General features: G+C 32.8%; 1 protein-coding gene across 1 annotated transcript; it reads right to left on the bottom strand.

Moving 5' to 3' along the window:
- Positions 1–16414: 16414 nt before the first annotated feature.
- LOC111875882 (beta-glucosidase 24) lies at positions 16415–21393 on the bottom strand. Its single transcript, XM_023872414.3, has 12 exons — positions 21199–21393; positions 19600–19669; positions 19450–19508; positions 19283–19358; positions 19038–19203; positions 18683–18923; positions 18380–18498; positions 17882–18099; positions 17362–17393; positions 17177–17279; positions 16978–17086; positions 16415–16848 (listed from the first exon to the last, which is right to left on the bottom strand). The coding sequence occupies exons 1-12, from the start codon at positions 21310–21312 to the stop codon at positions 16503–16505; spliced, it is 1653 nt and encodes a 550-aa protein (XP_023728182.1). The 5' UTR covers positions 21313–21393; the 3' UTR covers positions 16415–16502.
- Between the last annotated feature and the right edge of the window lie 5102 nt (positions 21394–26495).

Raw genomic sequence — 26495 nt, forward strand, 5'->3', positions numbered from 1 at the left:
AAAACAGTGGTGCTGCAACAAAGTCACAATTAAAAGTTTTTGGGTTATGAAAATACACTAATGTCCCTATATTTTCAACGATTTGACATGAATGTCCTAAACGTTATTTTTTTTACAATAAAGTCCTAACTGACGATTTGACAAGAAAGTCCTAAACTTTATTTTATTGATAAAAAAAGTCTTAATTAACGGCTAACCGGAAAAAAGCGTAAAAGTGTCAAAAAGTGCCGGTAATTTGGACTTTACTGTTAAAAAAATAAAGTTTAGGACTTTCTTGTCAAATTTATGAAAATATTGGGACTTTAGTGTATATATCCCTTTAATTAAGAGCACACAAAGGGTAAGCATGATTATACCATCTTGTATTTGAAACAAGACTCAATACCATTGTTTCCGTTATCACCATTAACGATGGCGTCTGTATCCATTACAATTCAAAACAAATTTTCATTATCGTAAATTAATAAAAAGTAGGTATATTTACTAAGAATGAAAATCAGATAGACCAAGGTTGTTAGGTTAGTTCTTGCAGAAGGTATCCCAGATTCTTGGACCTCTGCCATTCGGATGCAGCACCTTCAATATATATATATATATATATATATATATATATATATATATATATATATATATATATATATATATATGTAACATCCCAAAATTCAAGGCCAAAAATTTCATTTTTAAATACATTATTATATAAAAACATCAGTATAAAAAAATATTCATATTAACATCTCATGTCAAAACCAAAGTGTCAATAATCAAAACATATTATCATAAAACCATATCAAAGTGTAATCCCAAAGATCTCATGTGCGGAAAACATAGTGTGATGCGCTACGATCAAGCCGGCTCCTTTCCCTTGAAAACGAGTACCTGAAACCAAAACTTTAAACCGTAAGCACAAAGCTTAGTGAGTTCCCCCATCATACCACATACCATACGATCATATAACATACATATAATGTCAGGCATGTCTGGGTGCCCGACCTACCCCTTCGGTCCTCTCGACCGGATACTGCCTAGCATATCTGGGTGCTAGCCTCCCCTTCGGTCCACTCGACCAGATACTGCCTAGCATACTTGGGTGTTGGGCTCCCCTTCGGTCCTCTCGACCGGATACTGCCTAGCATACTTGGGTGCTGGGCTCCCCTTCGGTCCTCTCGACCGGATACTGCCTAGCATATCTGGGTGTTAGCCTCCCCTTCAGTATCTTTCAACTGCTAACCGGGGACTATTTCACCCCCTAACACTACCACATAAAAGCATAGCATAAACACATAAGTCATATACTGCCTAGCATATCTGGGTGCTGGCCTACCCCTTCGGTCCTGTCGACCGGTAAGTGGGGACTATTTCACCCCCTACTACTACCACATAATATCATATCACATATATCATAATCTGTCTAGGATAGTTGGGTACTAATCTACCCATTCGGCCCTATCGACCGGTAACCGGGGACTATTTCACCCCCTACTACCACTATCACATAACATCATATCATGCTAGCACATAAACATAACAGGTAGCAGCAAACATAGACAATTATCATAAAGACGATCATCTAACAACAACTCCTACTGGTGGGCCGGCATTGTGGCCATAGACCCACCGCTACGCTATTGGAAGGTAAGTCACCTGAAGTAGAAATCACCGAATAACCACTAAACTGATTGAGATGGACCGTCCAGCTCCCTAAACACCTACAACCCACATCAATATTTTATACTTAGTTTATGCTTCAAAAATATTCCTTAATATTACTTAGTATCATACTTATTTGCATTATTAATAAATAACGCCTTGATCGATTTACCCTTCCAAATCCCATCAAATATTCTCGTGTGCATTTAGTTCATATGACCATTAGCTAATAAATAGTTAAATAATTTATCGATCCAATTTAGATATAATTTGAGCCCACATACTTTTGCTAGAGCTTAATTCAAGTCTCGTCTATAAACGTGTTTCATTTAATCATTTATTCAATCCATATATTTCAAATTATCATTCCATTAAATTACAAATAAATTTCACAGCCATAGATTATAATCCCATTTAGATTAATTATGTTCTTCAATAAGCCCAATTCGCATAGTCAATTACATGCCACCAGCCCATGATACGCATTAACCCATTAGCCCATGATACTCATCATCCTATTAAAGCCCAACAGTTCAATTACCGTACCTAGCTTCCAGGCAGTGCACCAGAGAAATCCTTCAACGGTGGTTGGATTCTTCGCTCACCAAGAAACGCAACTCCACAATCAAATTATGAGTTCTAAAAACCCATGCTCTGACAGATGTCGATTTCCAAGCCTTCATTATGGCCATTGGAGACTAGTACCTCATCTTCTTCCCTACTGTTGTTGTTGGATGTCCCAAAACAGTCGTCGGAAAAGTAGTAGGCCAAGAAAACGGAATCAAAACTCATCAATTAGTCTCTCTCTAATTGAAGTCACCGGTGAGGGCTAAGAGGTCAAAGGATAAACTGAGCCTTACCTGCCCTTACTGCTATGGAGAACATACGGGATTCATCGAGTCCCACGAAATTGTCGGAGGATGACGTATCCACCGGAAGGCGCATCCCCACCAGGTTCATGGTGTCGCGTAGAACTGTTGCTGACATAATGATCTCGTTCTCGCTAAACTATCCCCACAGCTTTCTCTCAACTAACGATCCAGTGAGAGTTCTGAAATCAACACCTCGCATGGAGCCCTTCGTTGCTATTTCTCACTCTCTCAATGGTTGTTTCTGGCGAGAGCTGAGGCCGGCGGTGAAACATGGCAATGGCAGCTTCACCCTTCCTCATACGATTTCTTTGTGCGACTCACTTCCTAACCCTAGCTCTCATTACAATATTATATATAGGAAGTTGTGGTTAAACATCCAATTGCCTTCAAGGAGACGTGCTTCTCGCACGATAGAAAAAGAGAAGGATGTACCAGATCCTGTCGGGTAGCAGGGGAGGAAGAAAACGCAGAACCACAATCTGGCAGTTATGGTCCCTAGGGTTTAGCCTTATGATAAAATCTACCTTGGATGGAAATAACTCCTTAAAACTAATTTCTTCATAATTACAATTTAAACCCTCTACTTATATGCTTAACTTGTACTTACTAATTATTGTTTTACTTTATTTACTATCATTGTTAAATATCAAAATCTATTAAGTTTGTATTTTAACATTTATTATTTATTTCACTTAGCTTTCTAATATCATATAATTCGCTAAACCCCATTTTTATAAAAAGGTAATGATAATAAATAATTACATATGACGGAAAAATAGGGCATTACAATATATATATATATATATATATATATATATATATATATATATATATATATATATATATATATATATATATATATATATATATATATATATATATATATATATATATATATATATATATATATATATATATATATGGAATGGTTCAAATGAGAACCATAAAAATTTAAGAACCTTAGGGTAGTTCTTGCAAAAAGTATCCCAGATGCTTGAACCTTTGCCACCTTCGGAAGCAGCACCTTCAATATATATATATATATATATATATATATATATATATATATATATATATATATATATATATATATATATATATATATATATGTGTGTGTGTGTGTGTGTGTGTGTGTGTGGTTCAAATGAGAACCATAAAAAGTTAGGAACCCTAAGAACCTACATTTCATAAGTAAATACGTTAAAACTATAACTTTTAGCTTTTTGGTAAGAAAACGGCAAAATTGTTTTTTTTTAGTCTAACATTTTCATTCAAGCATTCAATTATATTCTAACACAAATTTTATATAAAATACAACTTTCTATAGTCAGTTTCCTGTTTAATATATAAAATTCACAACTTAATACAATTCATCTTATACTAATTCTCAAATTCAAAGAACTCAAACCAACTCTACCACCACCACATGCCGCCGCCAACCACCTCCACCAATAGCGCAACCAGTCTTTCTTCCAAATCAAATATGTATATATAGTCACACGATGACATGTTAGATATTACATTCATAATTTAATAAACCTATTAATTCACTCATTTTGAATTTAATACAAAATAGCTATAAAAACTAATGCATTCTTACATACTTACACACACAAAATAAATATATTCATAAGAACATTAATACAAAAATACATACATACATCATTCATATTTTTACACAAATTTTATAAAGAAAAATTAGAGCAAAATTCAGCCAATTCAAAACTTTATATTGTCAATTACTGTTTACTACATAAAATTCACAACTTAGTATAATAAATTTACAATTTAGTATATAGAAATATCATATTCTTAACTTAAAACTTATATTTATACATTTTAATCTAGATGTCAGTGCTTCTTTCAACGTTTAATTTACACAATATTTACACTTTAATTTTTATATAATTAATTTAAATTAGAGAAAATCATATATGTGTATAATGGTTCCTTATTCTCATATTTCAGAAGCAAAAAAAAATTTCGTAAAAAATCATAGTTTATTTTAGTCAAATCACAGTTTAATTTATATTTTAATACACAAAATTCACAGCTTAATACAATAAATAAACAAACGATATATACTCACAATAATATTGTCAACTTAAAGCGTACATTTATACGTTCATATTTGGAGGCATATTTGTGTATTAAATTGTGAAATTATTATATTAAGTTGTGAATAAAATTACAATTTAATACATAATATTCACCGTTTAATATAATGCATTAACAATTCATTTACAAGTATAATATCATATTTTAGTGTATAAAAAGCTCATTTACAGTTTAATACATAAATAAATTATTTCATATTTCAGAAGCAAAAATCAAAAGGAAAAAAAAACATATACATAAATAATAAATGATGATAACTTATCTGAAATCATCGAATAATCAGTGAAGAAAATGAAGATGAGTGAAAAATAAAACATATCCTTACTCTACCACCACCACCACCAACATCCACTACCATCAACCATCTCGACCATCGATGCCAACACCGCCAACATCCTTCCTTCTAAAATCATATATGCATAAAAAAAATCAGAATTCACAGTTTAATTCAACATTTCAGACACTAATTCACAGTTTAATTTAATATTTCAGACACTAATTCACAACTTAGTGCATAAAAAAATACGCATTCACAATTTAATAACTTATATATTCACAAATTAATACATAAAAAACACATATTCACAGTTTAATACATTACATTTACAACTCATTTACAAATATAAAATTCAGATCTGGATAAAAAAAAAAATTAGAATTCACAGTTTAATACAATATTTCACACACTAATTCAAAGTTTAATTCAATATTTTAGACACTAATTCAAAGTTTAATTCAATGTTTTTTAATTCAACATTTTAGACACTAATTCACAAACTAATACATAAAAAAACAAAATTCATAATATAATATACATTTCAGACATTAGTTCACAACTTAATACAAAATTTTAAACACTTATTTATAATATAAAAACTTACAGATCTCGTTAAGGCATTTCATCAAACACCTTGTGTGCACATTGTTTTAAGATCTAAGGTGGTAGTGGAACAACAACTGGCCACCATGAAATGCTCTATAAACATCAGATTTATGTTTGAAAATAAACCAGACACAACAGATCTTGCCAAATCCGAGAAATCGGTATGTATTTGGCTTTAGATCTGAGATGATGATGATGGTTAGTGACTCTCCCAACGACGATCTGAGGCAAAGAAGCTCGTCGGAAAACAAAAGGCTTATCGAAATCGCATCTAAATGTCAAATCTAAGTAAATCGGACCAGACCTATGTAGATCTGGAATGATTGCAGGTGGTGGCGATTGTCGTTGGTGGTACTAGAAGGTTGTGGTTATGGTGCGATGAAGGCGTCGGTGCTCGTTGACGACGGATCTGGATGATCCCAATGAAAATCCGACCAGATCTAGATCTGATCTAAATGAATCATAGGATCTGATAGATCTGGTAGTTCACGACATATCACAGGTTCAAATACATTTGGAGGCTTGAAATCTAGTGACCAGGTAGCAGTGGTAGTAGGTCAGACAATAGTGCTAGCTGGCGGTGGTTTTCTTCGGAGGAAGTCCGTCGCTGGTGATGGTGAAAATGGTGGATATCACCCGAAAAAAAAAAAAAAAAAAGATAATTTAGTTCTTAAAAATCTGATGAATGTTTGTTAAGGTTGTGCATTTTTAGAAGTATAACTAATAATTTTGTAATAAATTATAGAAGAAATCATAAAGAAATAACAAAAAATGATTTCAAGAAATTAATTATTTGGATATTACGAAGAAAAAGAACTACGGAAGAAAAACTCACTGTACGAATCTCTTTCTAAAAGTGATGATACGCCTATTTACACTAATGGTCCCTATATTATAGCCATATTGACATAGTATACCCTAGACTTGGTTCAAATGTCATATTTTACTATAATTAATTATTAGGTGTGTAATGTTAGAAATATATTTTTACATAATACCATTAATGAAAAGGGTTTTTAGGGTTTTTAACCTTTAATGGTTCTCTTTGAACTTTTACATATATATCAAAACGATAAAATTATTAAAATAGTTTATAAAGTATCCTCGTTTAATTTGTGGTTGATAAGCACACATATATAATTATAATTAAAAAATACAGTAGAAATTATCACTTATATAGTTATAAAAACATGAAAACAATAAAATTATTATATGTTAGTGATTTTAGTGTTATCGTTATATTTTAGTATAATTATTATTAATATTAAGTTATGTTGAGTTCTATTTATTCATCGAGACTGGAAGTGTAAGTACATATTCAGGGTGATAAATGTGAACTCGGGAATACGATGGTCCAGAGGCAGGCCCCTTACGGGATCCAAGGAGTAGAGCCCCTGGTGGTGGTAGGGATAGGTTTGCTAGATCTCAACATAATTTAGCCGGTAACTTGATAAAGGGGTTAGCTAGAGGCTTGGTAAGGAATTCGGTTATATAGGGATGAGTTTAAGTACCATTTGATATCTCTATGGGTGAGATACCGAATTCCCTTCTAATATAATGTTAGAAGTTGAATTCAATGTGGAAAATTTTCTTATGAAGACTAAAATACATTTATGTTATTACATCCCAATGTATGTGCTTATAACCTAGTGATTTAAAGTAGGTTAATTAAGTTTTTAATAGTCTTTTGAAAAAGTACATTAACAGGTGAATGATATAGAAGAACTACCTATGTGAATGTGAAGTGTTGTCGACCTAGGCTTTTATGCACATATGAATGTATAGGACACGTGGTTGTAGTTGTGTCAAGTGTGAAACATAAGATTTTGTGTAAGACTTATATGTATAATATCTTCAGTTACTCAAATGAGTTAAGGGGTTTAATCTGTAGGACACGCTGATTCTTGAGTATTTGAAATGTATATTATACTAATGTGAAATTCCAATCTTCAATACATTTTCATTTTCATTTATGCATGAGTTTGGTTTTGTGTTTATTTCAGTCTTGATATTAATGTTATCTTGATTGTTTTTACAAGTGATGACGTTTTATGTTTCTGGTCTAGCTGGGATGCCTTTTTCGTATTGTTATTCTATGTCTTTATATCCAATGCTCATGTTAGTGTCTTTCTTGCAATTTTATGTTTCTAATAAAGTATATGTCGTTCAAAAACAAAACATACATTGAAGTGATATTTATAAAAAAGCATATCATTCTAACAATATATGCTTTTTAATAAAATCTTCAAATAGATTTTTTTTAAAAAACTACTATTTAAAATGTTCTTATAAAAGGCATTAATGAAATATTTAATTGAAATACTTTAAAAAACTAGATGTCCTTATAATCTACTTGGAACCTATATTCACTTTGTACTCACTCAATCACTCTATATAGTTTTTTGTATGTGTATGGTGGTTTAACGTATAGACTTTGTACACATTACACAATGGTTGACCTGCTATAGCAGGCTAAAAGGCTGTAAGTGCATATGTGGCATAATATGTCCACGTGGACATGTAGGTGCTTATGTAGCATGAGTTGTCATTTTCAGATTTTGTAAAACCTTATTTATTATGTATTAGTGTCTATATAATTAATTTCTTCATAATTACTGTTTTGGCTTCCGCATTGGCACAACATTATCTCATCAGGAGGAGGAGAGGATATTTAATCAAATGTGGTAGTTAAAATGGGTTCTTGATTGATTGAAGTGGTAAAATCAAGTGTTGGGTGATGATATATATAGAATGCTTTCAAGTGAAATTATCAAGCATGGCTTCGTATTGGTTGATGGTGGAAAGTGGTATTGGACGGTGGTGAAAGGTGGTATTGGACAGCGGTGGTAGATGTAGAGACTCCAAATATTATGTTTTATTTTTCTTATCATAATGTGATGCCATCATGTGACTTATTATAAATTAAAGGTTCATAAATTTGAGCCTTTTATAGAAAAATTAAAATAGTAAGATGACAAAACATTACTGATAAGTAGAAGTGGCAGCACCCAAGCAAAATCAGATTTTAAATCAAAATTGTCTACAACATTAGGGAAATAGGAAATTATGTATCCCTTGTTTGTTAGAATTCCTTCCATGTCTTTGGATGTGGATTTGGATAAGAAGATATTCAATTTTTAAGTTGTCAAGAGAAAAACTCAAAAACAATGGGTCTAATCTATAGACAAGATAAAGTATCTTCCTGGCGTTTGAATAAATAATGTTACGAAAGTATATTATTATTACTAGTTTATAACCCGTGGGAACCACGATTGCAAAACTAATTAAACTTTCATAGTAAAAACTCAAAATTATTAATCAATTATTTTAAATAAATTATTAATTAAGAGATATTTTTTTATTTATATAAAATTATAACCGTTAATTTAAATAAATGTATGAAATTATATCACCTTATAATCTGTATTAATTTTATTTTAACTTTTATTCTAATTTAATCTCTCTATTATAATAAAAGAATATGTTTATTCTATTTTTGTCATATGTCACCCTATTAGACCCTTAATCAATGTCATGTCATTTGTCAACCTATTGATTCTCCATTTCAATTTTAAATTTTAACTTTCTCACTCTAATTACATTAAAATAATAACATTAGAATATAAATTAAAATAAAATTAATTCAAATTATAAGGTGATATAGTTTCACGTATTTATTTAAATCAACGATTATAATTTTATATAACTAAAAAAATATCTCTTAATTAATAATTTATTTAAAATAGTTGATTAATAATTTTGAGTTTTTACCATGAAAGCTTAATTAATTCTATGGTTCCAACAGGTTATTAACTAGTTGAAATGGAAAATAAGTAGGTTGACAAGTGACATGACATTAAATAGGATGTCTAATTGGGTGACATGTGACAAAAATAGAATAAACATGTTCTTTTATTAAAATAAGAAGATTTGATGTATGATTTTTGTTAAAAATGTAAGCAATTCTCTTAATGAAAAAAAAATGAATTGCCAAACATGCTATAAATGAAATATAATCCTAAACGGGATTTAGTTATATCTCAATTTTTGTGTTATGTATCTAACTATTTTATAACTCGTGAACTATGGTTACAAAATTAATTAAACTTTCATAGTAAAATTCAAAATTATTAATCAACTTTTTTAAATAAATTTCTAATTCAGAGACATTTTTAGTTATATAAAATTATAATAGTTGATTTAAATAAATACGTGAAATTATATCATTTTATAAACTCTATTAATTCTATTTTAAATTTTATTCTAATGTTATTAATTTAATGTAATTAAAGTGGAAAATTTAAAATTTAAAATGAAGAATCAATAGTTTGACAAATGGCAAAACAATAATTAGGAGGCCTAATAAGGTTATGACAAAATGAGAATAAACATATTCTTTTATTAAAATATGGATTCAGAAAACCTCTTATAACTTTTAATTTTATTTTTATCAATAATTTTAAGGGTAAATAGCTGGAAACCTTATAAAATCGTTATTATAACAAAATTTCTGCCTAAAAAATAATCTAACTGCTAGTGGTGTTGTTAAAAAATAATCTAACTGCTAGTGGTATATAAGGGTTTGTTTGATTGGAAGGAAAATAATGATAAAAAATCGAACTAATCATTAAATAGAATCGATAATAGAATAGAATAAAACATTTTCATGTTGTCATTATGTTTGATTACTTGTTGGCATGAAATGGATTCTTAATTCATGTTATTTGAATGAGAAAAAAAAATCATTTTTGAAATAAAATCAGTTGCTAATAACAAAAATACCCTTATTATACATTACAAATATAGTTTATAAATTTTTTAAAATAAATATCCGTTAAGCATTCATATATTTCAAGATCCTTCCAAATCAATTATTTACTCCTTACCCTATGTTATTTTCCGAACAATTTCAATAGGGGATGATTCTTCTATGTCAATTTTTTTTATACATCTACAAAAATTTATATGTTTTGATCAGCTTTTGATTAAAGTAGTCATATATATATATATATATATATATATATATATATATATATATATATAAAAGCTTAAGTATAGAAGCTTTTAAAAACCGTAGCTTTAAACACAACAAATTCAATTTCCTTTTCTCTTAGTTTTGTTTTAATAGAATATCATTGAATTAAGTTCAATTATATAATGAAAAAGATCAATTATATATATTTTTATTGCAAATAATTATTGAAGTTTATAGAAAAAATAAAAAACCAATATTTTTTAACGAATATAACTCAAGTGTTTTGTCTTTCAATAGAAAACTAAATCTAATGATTTTGTGAAAAAACTTGATTGAGTTATGACATGTTCTTCTTTTATCTTTTATTCTATTAGTTTCATTTAGAATTTAGTAGGGTTGATTAAATAGTCACGACTTTTAATGCTTTAAGTTCTTGGACACCATGAAGAAAAATAACATAAATTTGATCGATTTAGTAAGTCACATAATTAAAGAAGAATTAAAAAAGAGATATCATGATTAATTTGGATATAAATTGATCAAAACTACATTATTTTGAGGGTTCTATATATAAGCTTAGGTACATGACAGTCATATATTCCCTAAGTCCATATATATATATATATATATATATATATATATATATATATATATATATATATATATATAGAGAGAGAGAGAGAGAGAGAGAGAGCTAGGTTCATTTGTTTAAACTAATTATTGTGTTATTGTATGCATAAATGTGGACAAATCAAAATTAAATAAAAAATTAAATAATTAAATAAATAAATAAGGGTAATAAACTAATTTTATAAATAACTTCAACAAATACTTCCTAAAATTATGCTAGTTATTTTTTACTTTGACCTAATTTCTTCTCATTCTTATATACACGGTCGTTCACTGTCAAAAACCTTATTCCACCATAAAAAAAAACTTCCACCGATCCCCATCAATAATTGAATTCGATTTTTGAATCTGAATGTACCTATTCATCTTCCATCGCTCATTAGATCGAGCTAAGGGATCAGTCGATCAATGGGGACAATCGACGGGATCTTCATTGTTTTCAAAATCCCAGAATTTGTGGCTTATTTGGAAGCTTTTGATTCTTCTGAGCATCATTTTTGTAGTCATGACACTTGCACGGATTCCGTTTTATTATGATACTTCCCCATAGTCTTCTTCGGGTCGAGTTTATCGGCGATCTCAGCTTCCGATGATCGATGATGAGGGTTTTGAAGGAAACCCTAGAATTGCTTACTTGTTTCTTGTCCATCGCGATCTGCCCCTTGATTTCCTCTGGCAAAGCTTCTTCGAGGTTAGTGCTAAAAACATTTCTGTAGTGTTAAATCATCCATTAATCAGTTATCATCATCATCCCATCTCTTTCTTCGTTTCTACATCATTTGATTGGATTTAAATACGGTTAATCAGATGAATACATAGCTTGATTTAATCAACATTGAATTACTAAAAATTTAAACGAATCAGGGGTGTTTATATGCATTATTTGAAAGCAATTATAGCAAATTGAAGAATATGTTTTAGCTGAACACCCAAAACTTCATTGATAGCTAGTAATTTAATTTCGAACACTTCCATGGATCATTCATAGATCTTAAATTCCTAGGATTTGTTCTCTTGTCTATAAATCCATAGAGTAAATAACATATGTGCAGAATGTTGATGCAGCGAATTACTCAATTTATGTTCATTCAGAGCCTGGTTTCATATTCAGTGAAACCACCACAATTTATGTTCATACAGTTTGTTCTTGACCGAATTTTTGGCTGCATTTTATGAATTGATTCATATTTTAATTTATATATATATTTTTTCTAATTTAACACTTCATTTATGTGGACAGTGCAGGATCTTGACAAGGTTGAATTCTGAAAAGGTATCAACTATGTTTATGTAGATGATTCAATAGATGATATTAGTGAGATTCCAATTCTATTGGAATGGAATCACGAATACCAATTATGTTGGAATGGAATCACGAATTCCAATTCTGTTGGAATCACAGAAGTTGATGCTTGAAGAACGGACCAGAAAAATTGAAATGGACCACATTATTCTTTTAGAATGTATTAGTAGTTGTTAGATTTTGATGTTTTCTTTCCCGTTTTGAAAGTTTTTTTAGTTTTATTTTTTAACAATAAATGTATTTCTTAGCAATTGTTACATGTATTCTATAAGAATTAATATAATTTTTATTTTAATTCTTAAATTACTGGTTCGGGAATTTGTTATTCTACAAGAAAAATATGTTCAAGAATATTTTTATTATTTTATGGTTCAAGAATTTTCTTATTTTTGTATATATTCAAACATATTCTGTCAGAATGTCCGAATTAAAAACCTAATAATTCGTAAAATCAGATTTTTAAAATTAATAGAATCTATGATCCCTTAAAATATGCAAACTTCCTTTATTAAATCTATGTTAATTGACTAAAATACCATTCTAGTTAAACTAGATGATATTTTTCGATTATTTTTAATTCAATAATATGTATTAATCACTTTCTTAAAATAAGTAAAATGATTGGCCCATATTTATGCATACAATAACACAATAATTAGTTTGAATAGAATAACCTAGGTCTATCGAGCTAGGTTCATTTGTTTAAACTAAATATTGTGTTATCGTATGCATAAATGTGGGCCAATCAAAATTTAAAATAAAAATAAATAATTAAATAAATAAATAAGGGTAAATAGGTAATTTGATAATTACTTTCCACAGATGATATACTATAATTAAGGTAACAATTGACTTAGTTTTCTCCACCCATCGTCTTTTAAAACCGTAACCCTAATCAACCCTTTTTGACAACAACCCCATGGACACTCTCTGTAATTAAGGTAACAATCGCCATCGTCTTATTCCTAATATCCACCATTGTTCTCCTCTTCGCCGCCACCTCCGCCAAATCTCCACCACCTTGCCATCCGGCCTTCATTTCAGTTCTCGCTTCTCGCCTGTAACCCCCAAAGCCATCGCGACTTCATCTCCACAGTTCTCACCTGGTATGACTAGGTTGTCTTATTCATGACTGATTTTACCGGATTAGGTTGTCTTATCACTCAATTTCACTTATTAATGTTAATTTTAGGGTTTACCGCTTGTTTGTAGACGCTATTGGCGCTCATGATGATGTTGCTGAGAAGCTTGGATTTGAGAAGGTCTCCGAGCAGTTTGTTGAGGAATGCAGGTCGATAGTTGTTTTGTATAAACATAAGAAGACCGGTTGCGAAATAATGTATGTGTCAAATGACGACGAGAATAAGGTCTTTGGCGTAGTTTTCCAAACTCCTCCGTAAGTTTCCTTTTGAGAATCTGAAAACTGTTGTGTATTGTTTAATGCTCATATGCATTGTAATTGAGACAACTGATTTGTCCATAATCCATTTGTGCATAACTGCATATGTTATACTAATCGTCACTTCATCCAACTACTAATGCAGGAAAGATTCAACTGGAATTCCTCACATATTGGAACACGGTGTATTATTTGATACATAATTTGGATTAATTAGATCTCCTATGTTTGTTAATTAGTCATTTTCCTTTTGCATAATATTAAAGCGATAGTTAGGAACTAAATATCAGATAAAGCGATAATTGAGAAGACAATGTGGAGATCAATTTGTCCCATGGAGTATGAAAGTAATTGTTTAAAGGTGATTATTTTGACCGCTGTAATTGTTTACATTTTACTTAATGCTTTTTAATTATTGAAAGCTTATTATCATATTCTATTATGTTATGATAATGTTGTGCAAGACTATCCATTGTGTGGGTTCCTAGAAAGACATATTGAAATAGATGGATTTGATGTTTTTTTTAATATGTTCAATTTGAAAGTGTTTGCAGGCTTTGAAAAAACGAGGCTTATGAGGTAATTCCAATTTGTTTGGCTGCATTTTATTAATTGATTCATATTTCAATTTATGTTTTTTTCTTCTGATTTGACACTTCATTTAGGTGGACAGTGCAGGATTTTGACAAAGTTGAATTCTGAAAAGGTAGCAAGTATGTTTATGTAGATGATTCAATGGATGATATTGGTGAGATTCCAATTCTATTGGAATGGAATCACGAACTCCAATTATGTTGGAATGGAATCACGAATTCCTATTCTGTTGGAATCACAAAAGTTGATGCTTGAAGAATAGACCATAAAATTAAAACGGACCACATTATTCTTTTAGAATGTATTTAGTCGTTGTTAGATTTTGATGTTTTTTTTCCTGTTTTGAAAGTTTTTTAAGTTTTATTCTTTAACAATAAATGTAACTCTTAACAATTGTTACCCGTATTCTATAAGAAATGATGTATTTTTTGTTTTTATTCTTCAATCTATTGTTCAAGAATTTGTTATTCTACAAGAAGTTTTTAAATTCATGATCAAGAAATAGGTTCAAAAATATTTTTATTATTTATGGTTCAAGAATATTTTTATTTTTGAGTAAATAATTAAATAAATAAACATATTCTGTCAGAATGTCCGAATTAAAATAGTTATAATTCATAAAATCGGATTATTAAAATTAATAGAATCTATGATCCCTTAAAATATGCAATTTTCCTTTATTAAATCTATATTAATTGACTAAAATAAATTTGTAATTAAATTAGATGATATTTTTCAATTACATTCAATTCAATAATATATATTAATCACTTTCTTAAAATAAGTAAAATTGATTGGCCCACAGTTATGCATACAATAACACAATAATTACTTTGAATAGAATAACCTAGACCTATATATATATATATATATATATATATATATATATATATATATATATATATATATATATATATATATAATAACACAATAATTACTTTGATAATAAAAACATTTGAACCTAACTCTATAGGGTTATGTTATTTTGTTTTCACTATCTATTGTGTGCATGTATGATTGATTCTGAACCAATCATTTTAGTTATTTTAATAAAGTAATTAATGCATATTAAATGCTGAAGATGTAATTAATATCCATTATATCTTCAACATGTAATATGCATTAATTACTTTCTTAAAATAACTAAAATGATTGGTCCAGAATCAATCATACATGCACACAATAGATAGTGAAAACAAAATAACCTAACCCTATAGAGTTAGGTTCAAATGTTTTTACTATCTATTGTATGCATGTATGATTGAATATGGACCAATCATTTTAGTATTTTAATAAAGTAATTAATGCATATTAAATGCTGAAGATGTAATTAATATCCATTATGTCTTCAATATGTAATATGCATTAATTACTTTCTTAAAATAATTAAAATGATTGGTGCAGAATCAATCATACATGCACACAATAGATAGTGAAAACAAAATAACCTAACCCTATAAAGTTAGGTTCAAATGTTTTTACTATCTATTGTGTGCATTTATGATTGATTCTGGACCAATCATTTTAGTTATTTTAATAAAGTAATTAATGCATATTAAATGTTGAAGATGTAATTAATATCCATTATATCTTCAACATGTAATATGCATTAATTACTTTCTTAAAATAACTAAAATGATTGGTCCAGAATCAACAATAAATAGAGAAAACAAAATAACCTAACCCTATATATATAGACTTAATCATGTTACAAATTTTATAACTAAACTAATCCCCAAAATTTATTTGTTTCGATCCGCTTCGATTAAGCCAAATTTTATAAATCCATTTAAATTTATACGTGTACATATCTTTTAGGATGTATATTTTTATTAATATTATAAAACAGCTAACCCCTAAATGGATTACCTATGTATTTTGTCCAATGGAAAATGCATATCCCGTACTAGAATAACAAGAACAATATACTTTAATTTCAGACCCAAAACAAACTTTCTTGAAATTATTATCCAATATAAACATGTCATAGTATACAAGTACTTATTATTATTATTATTATTATCAAGTAAGAACATAACATACTCACAAAATAATCCAAAATAATAGTCAACTGACAACTAGCCAAAAAGCACATCAAAGTTATATAGGATGTATGAAGCAACAAGCACGGACAGGAAGAAAATGGTATAAAAGTACCAAACATACAATTTTTTTTGCTCGTTAACCCTATATGTATTTTTTAGCTTCTTTGTATCACCTTCATGAAGCTTCTTCTGTTCAGATACTTTCTTGTGGTTTTCAAGAAAATTCATAAACCATATTGCAGAGTTCTTTGGGTACCTTGTGTATTTTCCATCATTGTAATCTACATAAAACAAACCAAACCGAACAGAATATCCATCTTTCCACTCAAAATTATCCATTAATGACCATGCAAAGTACCCCACTACTCTAACGCCATCCCTACATAACATCGTAACATGGTTTTATTAGAAAAAGGGAAATGAGACACAACATTACATTGATTATATACATTATTAATTTTCATAATTACAATAAAACAATAATACATCATGTACAAAATAAATTTACCTAATTGCATCTCGGAGATATTGAAGATGTGAATGGTGATAATCAATACGTTCAATATCAGCACATGCTACTTCAATTTCAATATCGTTGCGATTTTCTTCAGACCACCCTACAGAAATAGTCCACTTGATTGATAATCACAACATAATATTTCCAATATATTATTAAACATACAATTATAAGAATCCAAGATGACTACCATTTTCTGTTATCAGAATCACTGGATCTCCATAAGTATGTTTTATGTGCATCAGCACTTTGTAAAATCCAGGTGGATAGGAATACAACCAGTCACCAGCCGCCTACAATATTTGATCAATGAAATAAATTAAGAAATAAATTTAAATATGATGCAACATTACACCTCATCAAATCTAAGTATACCTTTGGACCGATAAGTTTCCCATCAAGACCCTCTGAAAAATAAAAAGCAACACTTAGTTCCAACTTTGAGTAATTCCTGAACATATATAAACTTTTAACACTCTATAAAGGATCTCATTTAATATCTTCAAATCGATATACCAATATTGAATGTTATCGTAATTACATAAAATAGAAATAAATACATAGTTTTTATATATGAATTGTAAGGTCTAAAATGCCGAAATAAAAATGTCACTCTTCATTGAACTCTTGATAAAAAATTACGAATGAATTGTTAAATCATTCAGTTTTAGTTAAAGAAAAGAATGTTATGTGTTTCAGGTACTAAACTTAGTTTTTTTTGGGTAAAGTAGTTAAAATTGTATACAAATTTAATAATGTGTCCTAAATAAATAATATCATATGTCAAAAATTTAATAAAAATATCAAATAAAACTTTAAACAGTAAATGATATAATTAATTATATAAGTTAAGGGGTGATTCTTGACATTTTAGAGGGGCTTTTATGAAAAATACCTGGTCGCTTATCAACAAGGCTATCTGTCAAGTAGGATGGCTCTTGACTTGGATTTAAAGTGGTGGCGTAATACGAAGAATAGTAATTGAACCCAATAAAATCGTAAGAACCCTTGAGTAACTTGGCTTGCTCTTCTGTGAATTCAGGCAAACGACCACCTGTAACATTTTTTATCATAATGTCCGGGTATTTTCCACTAAAGCATGGCTCCATGAACCTGAAATTGTTTGGTCGTATTCATATACTATTACTTGATTCTCATAAAATAATTAAGCAAAAGATTTGTTTGATATAGGTTAGCGTCCTTGGTTTAATCTCTAAAAAAGCCCTATAAAGACATTCCACCAATTTGGGATAGACTAACATGATTCTAGTGAATTAGATTAAATTAATCAATGGTTGATATCAAAAACGGAAATTATTGTAATATTCTAAAATCTGAAACCTAATTCCTTTAAAAACACGGTTGGCATGAATATATAATTATATAGACTCACCATCCAAACATAAAGTCTAAGGCTCTGATGGCTGCATCCTTGTCCTCCTGCTTCTCAGAATTAAGTGGCTCGAAAAAGTATGTATTCAACGTTATCCCAATCTTACCCCCTTGGCTTTCCTAAATGATATATTGAACCCACGTGATTTATTAAGAACATTAAAAAATGTTATTTGTCAATATATCTATATAATGTAAATATATACATGGAGTCCTAGATTGTCTCTCTAAAAGAGCTCTTATGTATATATAGACACTTATTGGACAGTGTCGCACTGATGTAGGATACACTGACATCTAGTACCTGAAACCTTTGGCGGTATAGGTCCACGATAGCAGCATGAGAAAGGAGTAGGTTGTGGCCCACAATGTACGGCTCAGTGCCAGGATTCCCAGCACCATTTTTCTTTCCTCTGCCAGGTGCATAAGTGCCACTAGCGTATCCATTCGAAGCATAAGCTTGTGGTTCATTTATTGTGATCCAATTCTTAACCCGATCACCAAACTCCATGAAGCAAAATCCCGCATAACTCATAAAGTCATATCTAATAATCAAATATACACACAGCAATAATCTAATTAATTAGTTTGAGGTTGTAGTTTGGAAAAATCAAAAGTTAATTATAAAAGTACGTCTTGGAGTAAATCTCTCAACTTGCATTATCTTTTCATTTAAGAAGCCCATGTATTCTTCTTCCAGGGCTTCGGGAGTGTCCCAATGGAAGAGAGTGATATATGGTGTAATTCCATTGCTTATGAGCTCATTGATCAGGTTATTGTAGTAATCAACACCTTCCTTGTTGATGCCCTTGCTTAGTTTTCCACCTAAAAAGAGAACATCAATTTAATTACAGCTTTAAATAAAATGCATATAAGGATTAAGGTTCATTTACTCGTAATTCACCTGGGAGTATTCTACTCCATGAAATTGAGAATCTATAGGAATTTACACCCATTTTCTTTATCATTTGCACATCCTCCTGTTTGTATATTTAAATTAAAAGGGGTTTGGATTAATGAATCTCTCATTTGACTTTAAGAGAACAAAAAGGTTAAGCAGGATAATATTACCTTGTACTTATAATAAGCCTCGGTACCATTGTTTCCATTATCACCATTAACGATGGCATCTGCATGCAGTAGAATTGAAAACAAATTTTTTTTAAGTTCAATTAATAAAAGGTCACTCATGTATTTACAAAGAATGAAAATAAGAAAGACCAGGGTGCTTCTTGCAGAAGATATCCCAAATGCATGGACCTCTACCACCTTCAGATGCAGCACCTTCAATCTATATGAAACCAGACTTAATGTTATCATAACCCGAATCTTGGATTGAAATTTCACATGTTTTTCAGGAAAAATGGAAGATAATTGTTAATTACCAGTTACCACCACATCTAATTTGCCGTTTATAAGCACACGTATTATTATAAAACGAAAAGACGACAGAATTTATCATGTATATTTTATATTTATAAATAAAAAAAAAAAAAAAAAAACTTTAAATTACTATATAATTGTTAAGTTTTTTAGTATTTAATATTAATGTATTTTTTATTCTTTTTACAAATGCTCTTTAATGGTACATTTCTCAATATGTAATATTTATTTTTTGATCTGTATACATGAGAAAATAGATTAATTAGTAAAAGATAAGAATATTTTTAGATATAAACAGGGGTAAAATGTAGGAGTAATATACTAATATTAGTAAAAATAAATGGGGCATAATGTAAGCAAGACATTTTGTAGTGTTGCGTTTAATGTTTATGGTCTAGCTGATAGTGGTTTTTTCGGTTTTGGTGAAACAAAGTTGTAATGGTCTTGATTATTTATTGACAACATAGAAGGTGGTTTTCAAGTGATAATCTACATGTTTGTGGAAAAGAATGATCTATGATAGGTCGTGAGTCAATGAGCAAGTGAGAAGTTTGGGCTTTTACTTTCGGATGTACCCAAGAAAAGGTTGGACTTAGTTTGTAAGCTAATGTGGAGATTGTCAGATTGTAGGTAAAAGTGGCATAAAACTATGTTAAATGTAACCAGCTTACTATACTTTAGGGACTAAAGATGTAAGTTTTGGCTTTTGACCATTGTGAGTTAGACGCAGAAATAAAGGGTATTGGTTTTTCGCCATTCTTTGTCTATTCTTCTTTCTTATTTATTGTTTTGGCTTTCAGCATTTGCACAACACATAGTGTTCATCTTCCCAGATAAAGTGGGATTCATCAAAGGGTTTCTTCCCTAACATAATCCCAACTAAAGATTAATCTGAGCCAATTTTTAATAAATATGTAGAAGTTCCAAAACATAGATCAGTGTTTTCGGTTTTCGTTTTTTAGATCTAGGATCTGGTTTCGAAAACAAGAAAGCAACTTCATCTTCCTCCCAATCCCTACCGTTTATCTTCTTTTTCGTTTTGTTTTTTGGATCTGAGTTTTTGTTCATTAGGCTTACATGATTTTGGACTGGGATAGCAATTTGATTGTATATCTTCAAGATTTAGATTTGCAGGTTTCAATTTGTACGGCTGCATCACTGGGTTTACATTTAAATGGTTTTGTTCTTGGGATAAAGAGTGATTCAAGCTCGACCATATGAACAGATCTGGGTTTTGCAATGCTTCCACTTATTGGTTTGTGGAGTGCTTCATGTTGATTAGTGGTGGAAAGTGGTGAAATGTAGAAATCGAAATTCCACATATTATGTTTTCTGTTTCATATCGTAATGCCATCATGTGACTCATTTATAAATTAAAGATTCATAAATTTAAGCCCTTTTTTAGAAAAATCGAAATAGTAGGATGCCAAAACATACCTGATAAGCAGAAGTGGCAGCACCCCAAGCAAAATCAGATTTGAAATCTGAGCTGTCTACAAGATTGGGGAAAGAGGAAATTATGTATCCCTTGTTTGGTGGAATTGCTTCCATATCTTTGGATTTGGATTAGATATTTTCACTTTTTAAGTTGTCAAAGAGAAACCATGACTCCATAAGTTTGACGTCCAATTTATAGCCAAAATAAGTTATCTTCCCAACGTTTGTATAGATAATTTTATACAAGTACGTTTTTATTTAATGTATGATATATGATTTTTTTTAATTTGTAAGCAACTCTCAAAATAAAAAAATGGGATATTAACAAAACTAACTTTCATAAAGAGTTAATTAATAAAAATAATCATTTTATTTAGGAATTTACAGAATATTTATTTTCCCTCGATTGCAATATTTTAGATTAGTTAGACTATGTGGTATGGGCTAAAAAACATTGTTATTGCTGACGTGGATCAACCAAAACACCGTTATAACGGGGTATATAAGCCCCTTTCTCGTTAAGAACGTATCTCATTGGCGTCACAACTAGAAGAAACGAGTTGAATTTTACTTTTGATCAGTAGCCAATATTCGACGATCTTTTGAATGGAAAGGTCTCGGATGCTCCTTTCACATTGAATAGAAACAAATACAAATATGGGTATTACTTTACAGATGGAATATATCCTCAGTATTCCACATTTGTAAAGACATTCCAGCACCCGGTTGAAGAAATAGACAAATTTTTCAAAAGAAGACAAGAAGGGACACGTTAGGATGTGGAACGTGCTTTTGTAGTGCTAAAGGCGAAGTGACACATAGTTGAACATGCAGCACGACCATTGGACTTAAAAACTATACGATATATCATGTATGCATGTATCATAATGCATAACATAGTAGTAAAAGATAAAGGACGAAATATTGCACACTATATCCCAATGGAGCCCAGACACGTTCAATTTCAACCAGGAACAACAAAGTATTTGCATAGAGTCGTTGATATTCAAGATGTAAATAAACACAAATGTAACAACGTAAATTTTCAAAACAGTTTTTTCATTTCAAAATATAATAAAAATTCATATGTAATATCAAAATCCATGTATCAACATCATCTCGATAAACAAATCCTTAGATCTCAATGTAAATAAAACTTCATCTGTGTGTACGGTCATGCCGACGCCTTCCCGCGATCCTCACTGGTACCTGAAACAAATAACACACAACACGGCAAGCATAAATGCTTAGTGAGTTCCCCAAAATACCACATACAACACATATGCCACTTGAGGCTACAGTACGACCCTTCGGTCGATGTGTCTCAGCGGGACCCTCCAGTCCTGTAACTCGTTGGACCCTCTGGTCCGGTCATAGCTCGTTGGACCCTTCGGTCCGGTCTGTATCGTTGGACCCTCCGGTCCGGTCTATACAACACATAGCATACATATATCACACTGCACATAATCTCATACATACACATAGCACACAAGACTCTCCGGTCTACACATATATACCACTCTAGGTAATGTATAATGAGAAGACTCACCTCGGGTAACTCGGATAATCTCACACACAAATATATTGATCTAGCCCCCGCCTAATCACATAAACAATATCCTCAAATAAATAATGGCTCTTAAAGGCTAGATTAAATCCCTTTCTACAATCCCACGGAAGGGTAAAAGACCATTTTACCCCTCCTTGACCCAAAAGTCCAAATGTTGACTAAAACCCTAAAAGTCAACGAAAGTCAACAGGGGCAGTACGCGGTGCGTACCAGCTCTTGTACGCGGGGCGTACTCCGGCGATCCAGAATCGGGGTCTCAAACCCTTACGTTGCGCGTACTGAGATTTACGCCCAACGTAAGTCTCAGTTTCATGCTCTTATGGATTTTTGGTCTTAAACGGTTAAGACATAAACTCAAACTCCAGATCTGACTTTTCTAAGGTCACTTAATCCATAAAGTAGAAACCTTTAAGCCTTTGCATGGCTGAAAAGGTCACTAATCACTCTAAACACCTTTCCTCTTTCCTCATAAAGCCTTTATCTCATGCATGACTTAATATTCACGTCCAAGATTGGATTTTTATGAACCCACAACTCATATTACTCTAAAATATGGCAAATCTCAGATTATGGAGACCATCTGCTCATAAAGTCTCTACATTGGGACCAAAAACCCTAAAAATTGGTCCATGAAGCACAAATCAAAAATGACAAGGAAAGCTTTGAGCTTTTTACCTCCAAGTGAAGCTCCTCCCTCTGTAGAACTCAGATCCATGCTTATACTCCAAATTCTAGCCTCCACAAGAACCTCCTCTTCTTCTGCACTAACACACAAAGGCACTTACTAGCTCAAGAAGACTCACACACTAGCTTTAGAATAATAATATTGGTCTCCTAGGGTTTCTCTTTGTGGAATGGTGGCTGGGGACAAGACCATATCATTCCTTTTATAGTCCACAAGCCACAATTAGGGTTTGCATCTGGGCCAGCTACGCCCAGCGTAACCCTGGGTACGCCCAGCGTACCTAGGCGAGTCCGCGTCCAAAGTAAGGGCTTGAGTACGCGCAGCGTACTCAATAGCCATACTTTTCCCTTTAGGGGCTAAACTTGACAACTTGATAAAGAAGAAGGGTTTAAGAGATGCACCTGATTTTGGAATGTTACAATTCTCCCCCACTACAACTGTCGTCTCTTCAGCAATACACTTCCTCAAATGAGACATGTGGAAGGTATCATGTATCTGGCTCAACTCCGCAGGTAGCTCCAAACGGTATGCTACCCTGCCCACCCTAGTGGTCACCCTGAAAGGACCAATGTACCGGGGTCCCAGCTTGCCCCTCTTTCGGAATCGGATCACTCCCTTCCAAGGAGATACCTTCAGGAGTACAAAGTCTCCCACCTGGAACTCAAGCTCGGACCGTCGCCTATCCGCATAACTCTTCTGGAGACTCCGAGCTATTAACAACCTCTGTCTGACCTGCTGTATCTGCTCTATCTTCTGAAGCACTATCTCAGTGTTACCCATCACTCGCTGCCCTACCTCTCCCCAACAGATAGGAGTCTGACACCTCCTCCCATACAACAACTCGAAGGGAGGTGTACCAATGCTCGAATGGTGGTTGTTGTTATAGGAAAACTCAGCCAACGGAAAATATGTGTCCCAACTTCCTCTGAAGTCCAACACACATGCTCAAAGCATATCCTCGAGCGTCTGAATCGTCTGCTCACTCTGTCCGTCCGTCTGTGGGTGGTAAGCGGTACTGAAATGCAGCCTCGTACCCAACTCCTCATGGAACTTCTTCCAGAACCTGGAAGTGAAACGTACATCTCGATCTGACACAATCGAGATTGGTACTCCATGCCGCGATACCACCTCTCTTACATACAACTCTGCCAGTCTCTATGCAGAATAGCTCTCACTGATAGCAAGGAAGTGAGCGCTCTTCGTCATCCGGTCGATGATCACCCAAATTGCATCGACACCCCTCGCAGTCCTTGGAAATTTGGTGATAAAGTCCATAGAAATTTGTTCCCACTTCCACTGGGGAACCTCAAGTGGTTGCAACTTGCTATGCGGACGCTGGTGCTCGGCCTTGACCCCCCTGCGACAGGTCAAGCACCTGTCAACGAACCACGCAACATCCTTCTTCATACAGGGCCACCAATAGTCTCTCTTCAGGTCCAGATACATCTTAGTGGCCCCGAGATGGATCGAGAAAATCGACCTGTACGCCTCCTCCATTATAATGGTACGTGCCCCGCTCACAAACAACACCCAAATCTGACCCTGAAAGGTCATAAGCCCTCGGCTATCGGTAAAGAACTCAGATACCTGCCCGATCACCCGCTCTCTCTTGCGGTTCTCCGATCTTACGGCCTCTGCCTGGGCCTCCCGAATGGTGTCCAACACCATAGTCATCACCGTCAACCTCATACAAACGTCTCGTATCAGGGCACTCTCCGCCCTACGGCTCAGGGCATCGGCTACAACGTTAGCCTTGCCCGGGTGGTACAGGATCTCACAATCATAATCATTTACCACATCCAACCATCTCCTCTGGCGCATAATCAGGTTGGGCTGATCCTGCAAATACTTCAAGCTCTTGTGGTCCGTGTATATGGTACACCGAACCCCATACAAATAGTGACGCCAGATCTTGAAGGAGAACACCACTGCCCCCAACTCCAGATCATGGGTGGGATACCTCGTATCATGAGGCTTCAGCTGCCTCGATGCGTATGCTATCACGTGCCCTCTCTACATCAGCACCGCACCTAACCCCGATATCGATGCATCACGATACACCACAAAATCCTTCATCTCCTTCGGAAGGCCTAACACCGGGGCTTCGCATAATCTTTGGCAAAGTGTCTCAAATGAGGCCTGCTGCTCAGGACCCCAACTAAAAGCCACGCCCTTCAAGGTCAATATGGTGAGAGGAACGACAATCTTGGAGAAATCCTTGATAAATCTCCGATAATAGCCGGCCAACCCCAGAAAACTCATGATCTCGGTGGGGGATCTCAGCACCTCCCAACTCATCACAACCTCAATCTTGGCCGGATCGACCAATATCCTATTCTGGTTGACGAGATGCCCCAAGAACTGGACCTCTCGTAACCAGAAATCGCACTTGGAGAATTTGGCGTAAAGCCTCTCCGATATCAGAACTCTGAGGATCGCCCTCAAATGCTCCTCATGCTACTCTCTGGATCTCGAATACACCAATATATCATCGATGAACATGATCATCGAACGATCCAACATCGACCTGCACACCCTGTTCATGAGATCCATGAACGCCGCCGGTGCATTGGTGAGCCCAAAAGGCATCACCATGAACTCGTAAAGCCCATAACGAGTCCTGAACGCCGTCTTCTGGATATCCTCATCCCGCACTCTCATCTGATGATATCCAGACATCAAATCAATCTTGGAGAACCAAGACACTCCCTGTAACTGATCGAACAGATCATCGATCCTCGGTAAGGGGTAACGGTTCTTGACCGTCAACTTGTTCAACTCCCGGTAATCAATGCACATCCGGTGTGAACCATCCTTTTTCTAGGCAAAAAGGATCGGCGCTCCCCACGGCGAGCTACTCGGTCGAATAAACCCCTTCCCCAACAGCTCATGAAGCTGCGAGGATAACTCCTACATCTCTAGCGGCGCAAGGCGATAAGGCGCCTTCACAATAGGCGCCGCTCCCGGGACTAAATTGATATGAAACTCCACCTGCCTATTGGGAGGCACACCCGACAACTCCTCGGGGAAAATGTTTGGGAA

Source organism: Lactuca sativa, chromosome 1 (genome assembly GCF_002870075.4).
Source record: "Lactuca sativa cultivar Salinas chromosome 1, Lsat_Salinas_v11, whole genome shotgun sequence".
Classification (NCBI taxonomy): domain Eukaryota; kingdom Viridiplantae; phylum Streptophyta; class Magnoliopsida; order Asterales; family Asteraceae; genus Lactuca; species Lactuca sativa.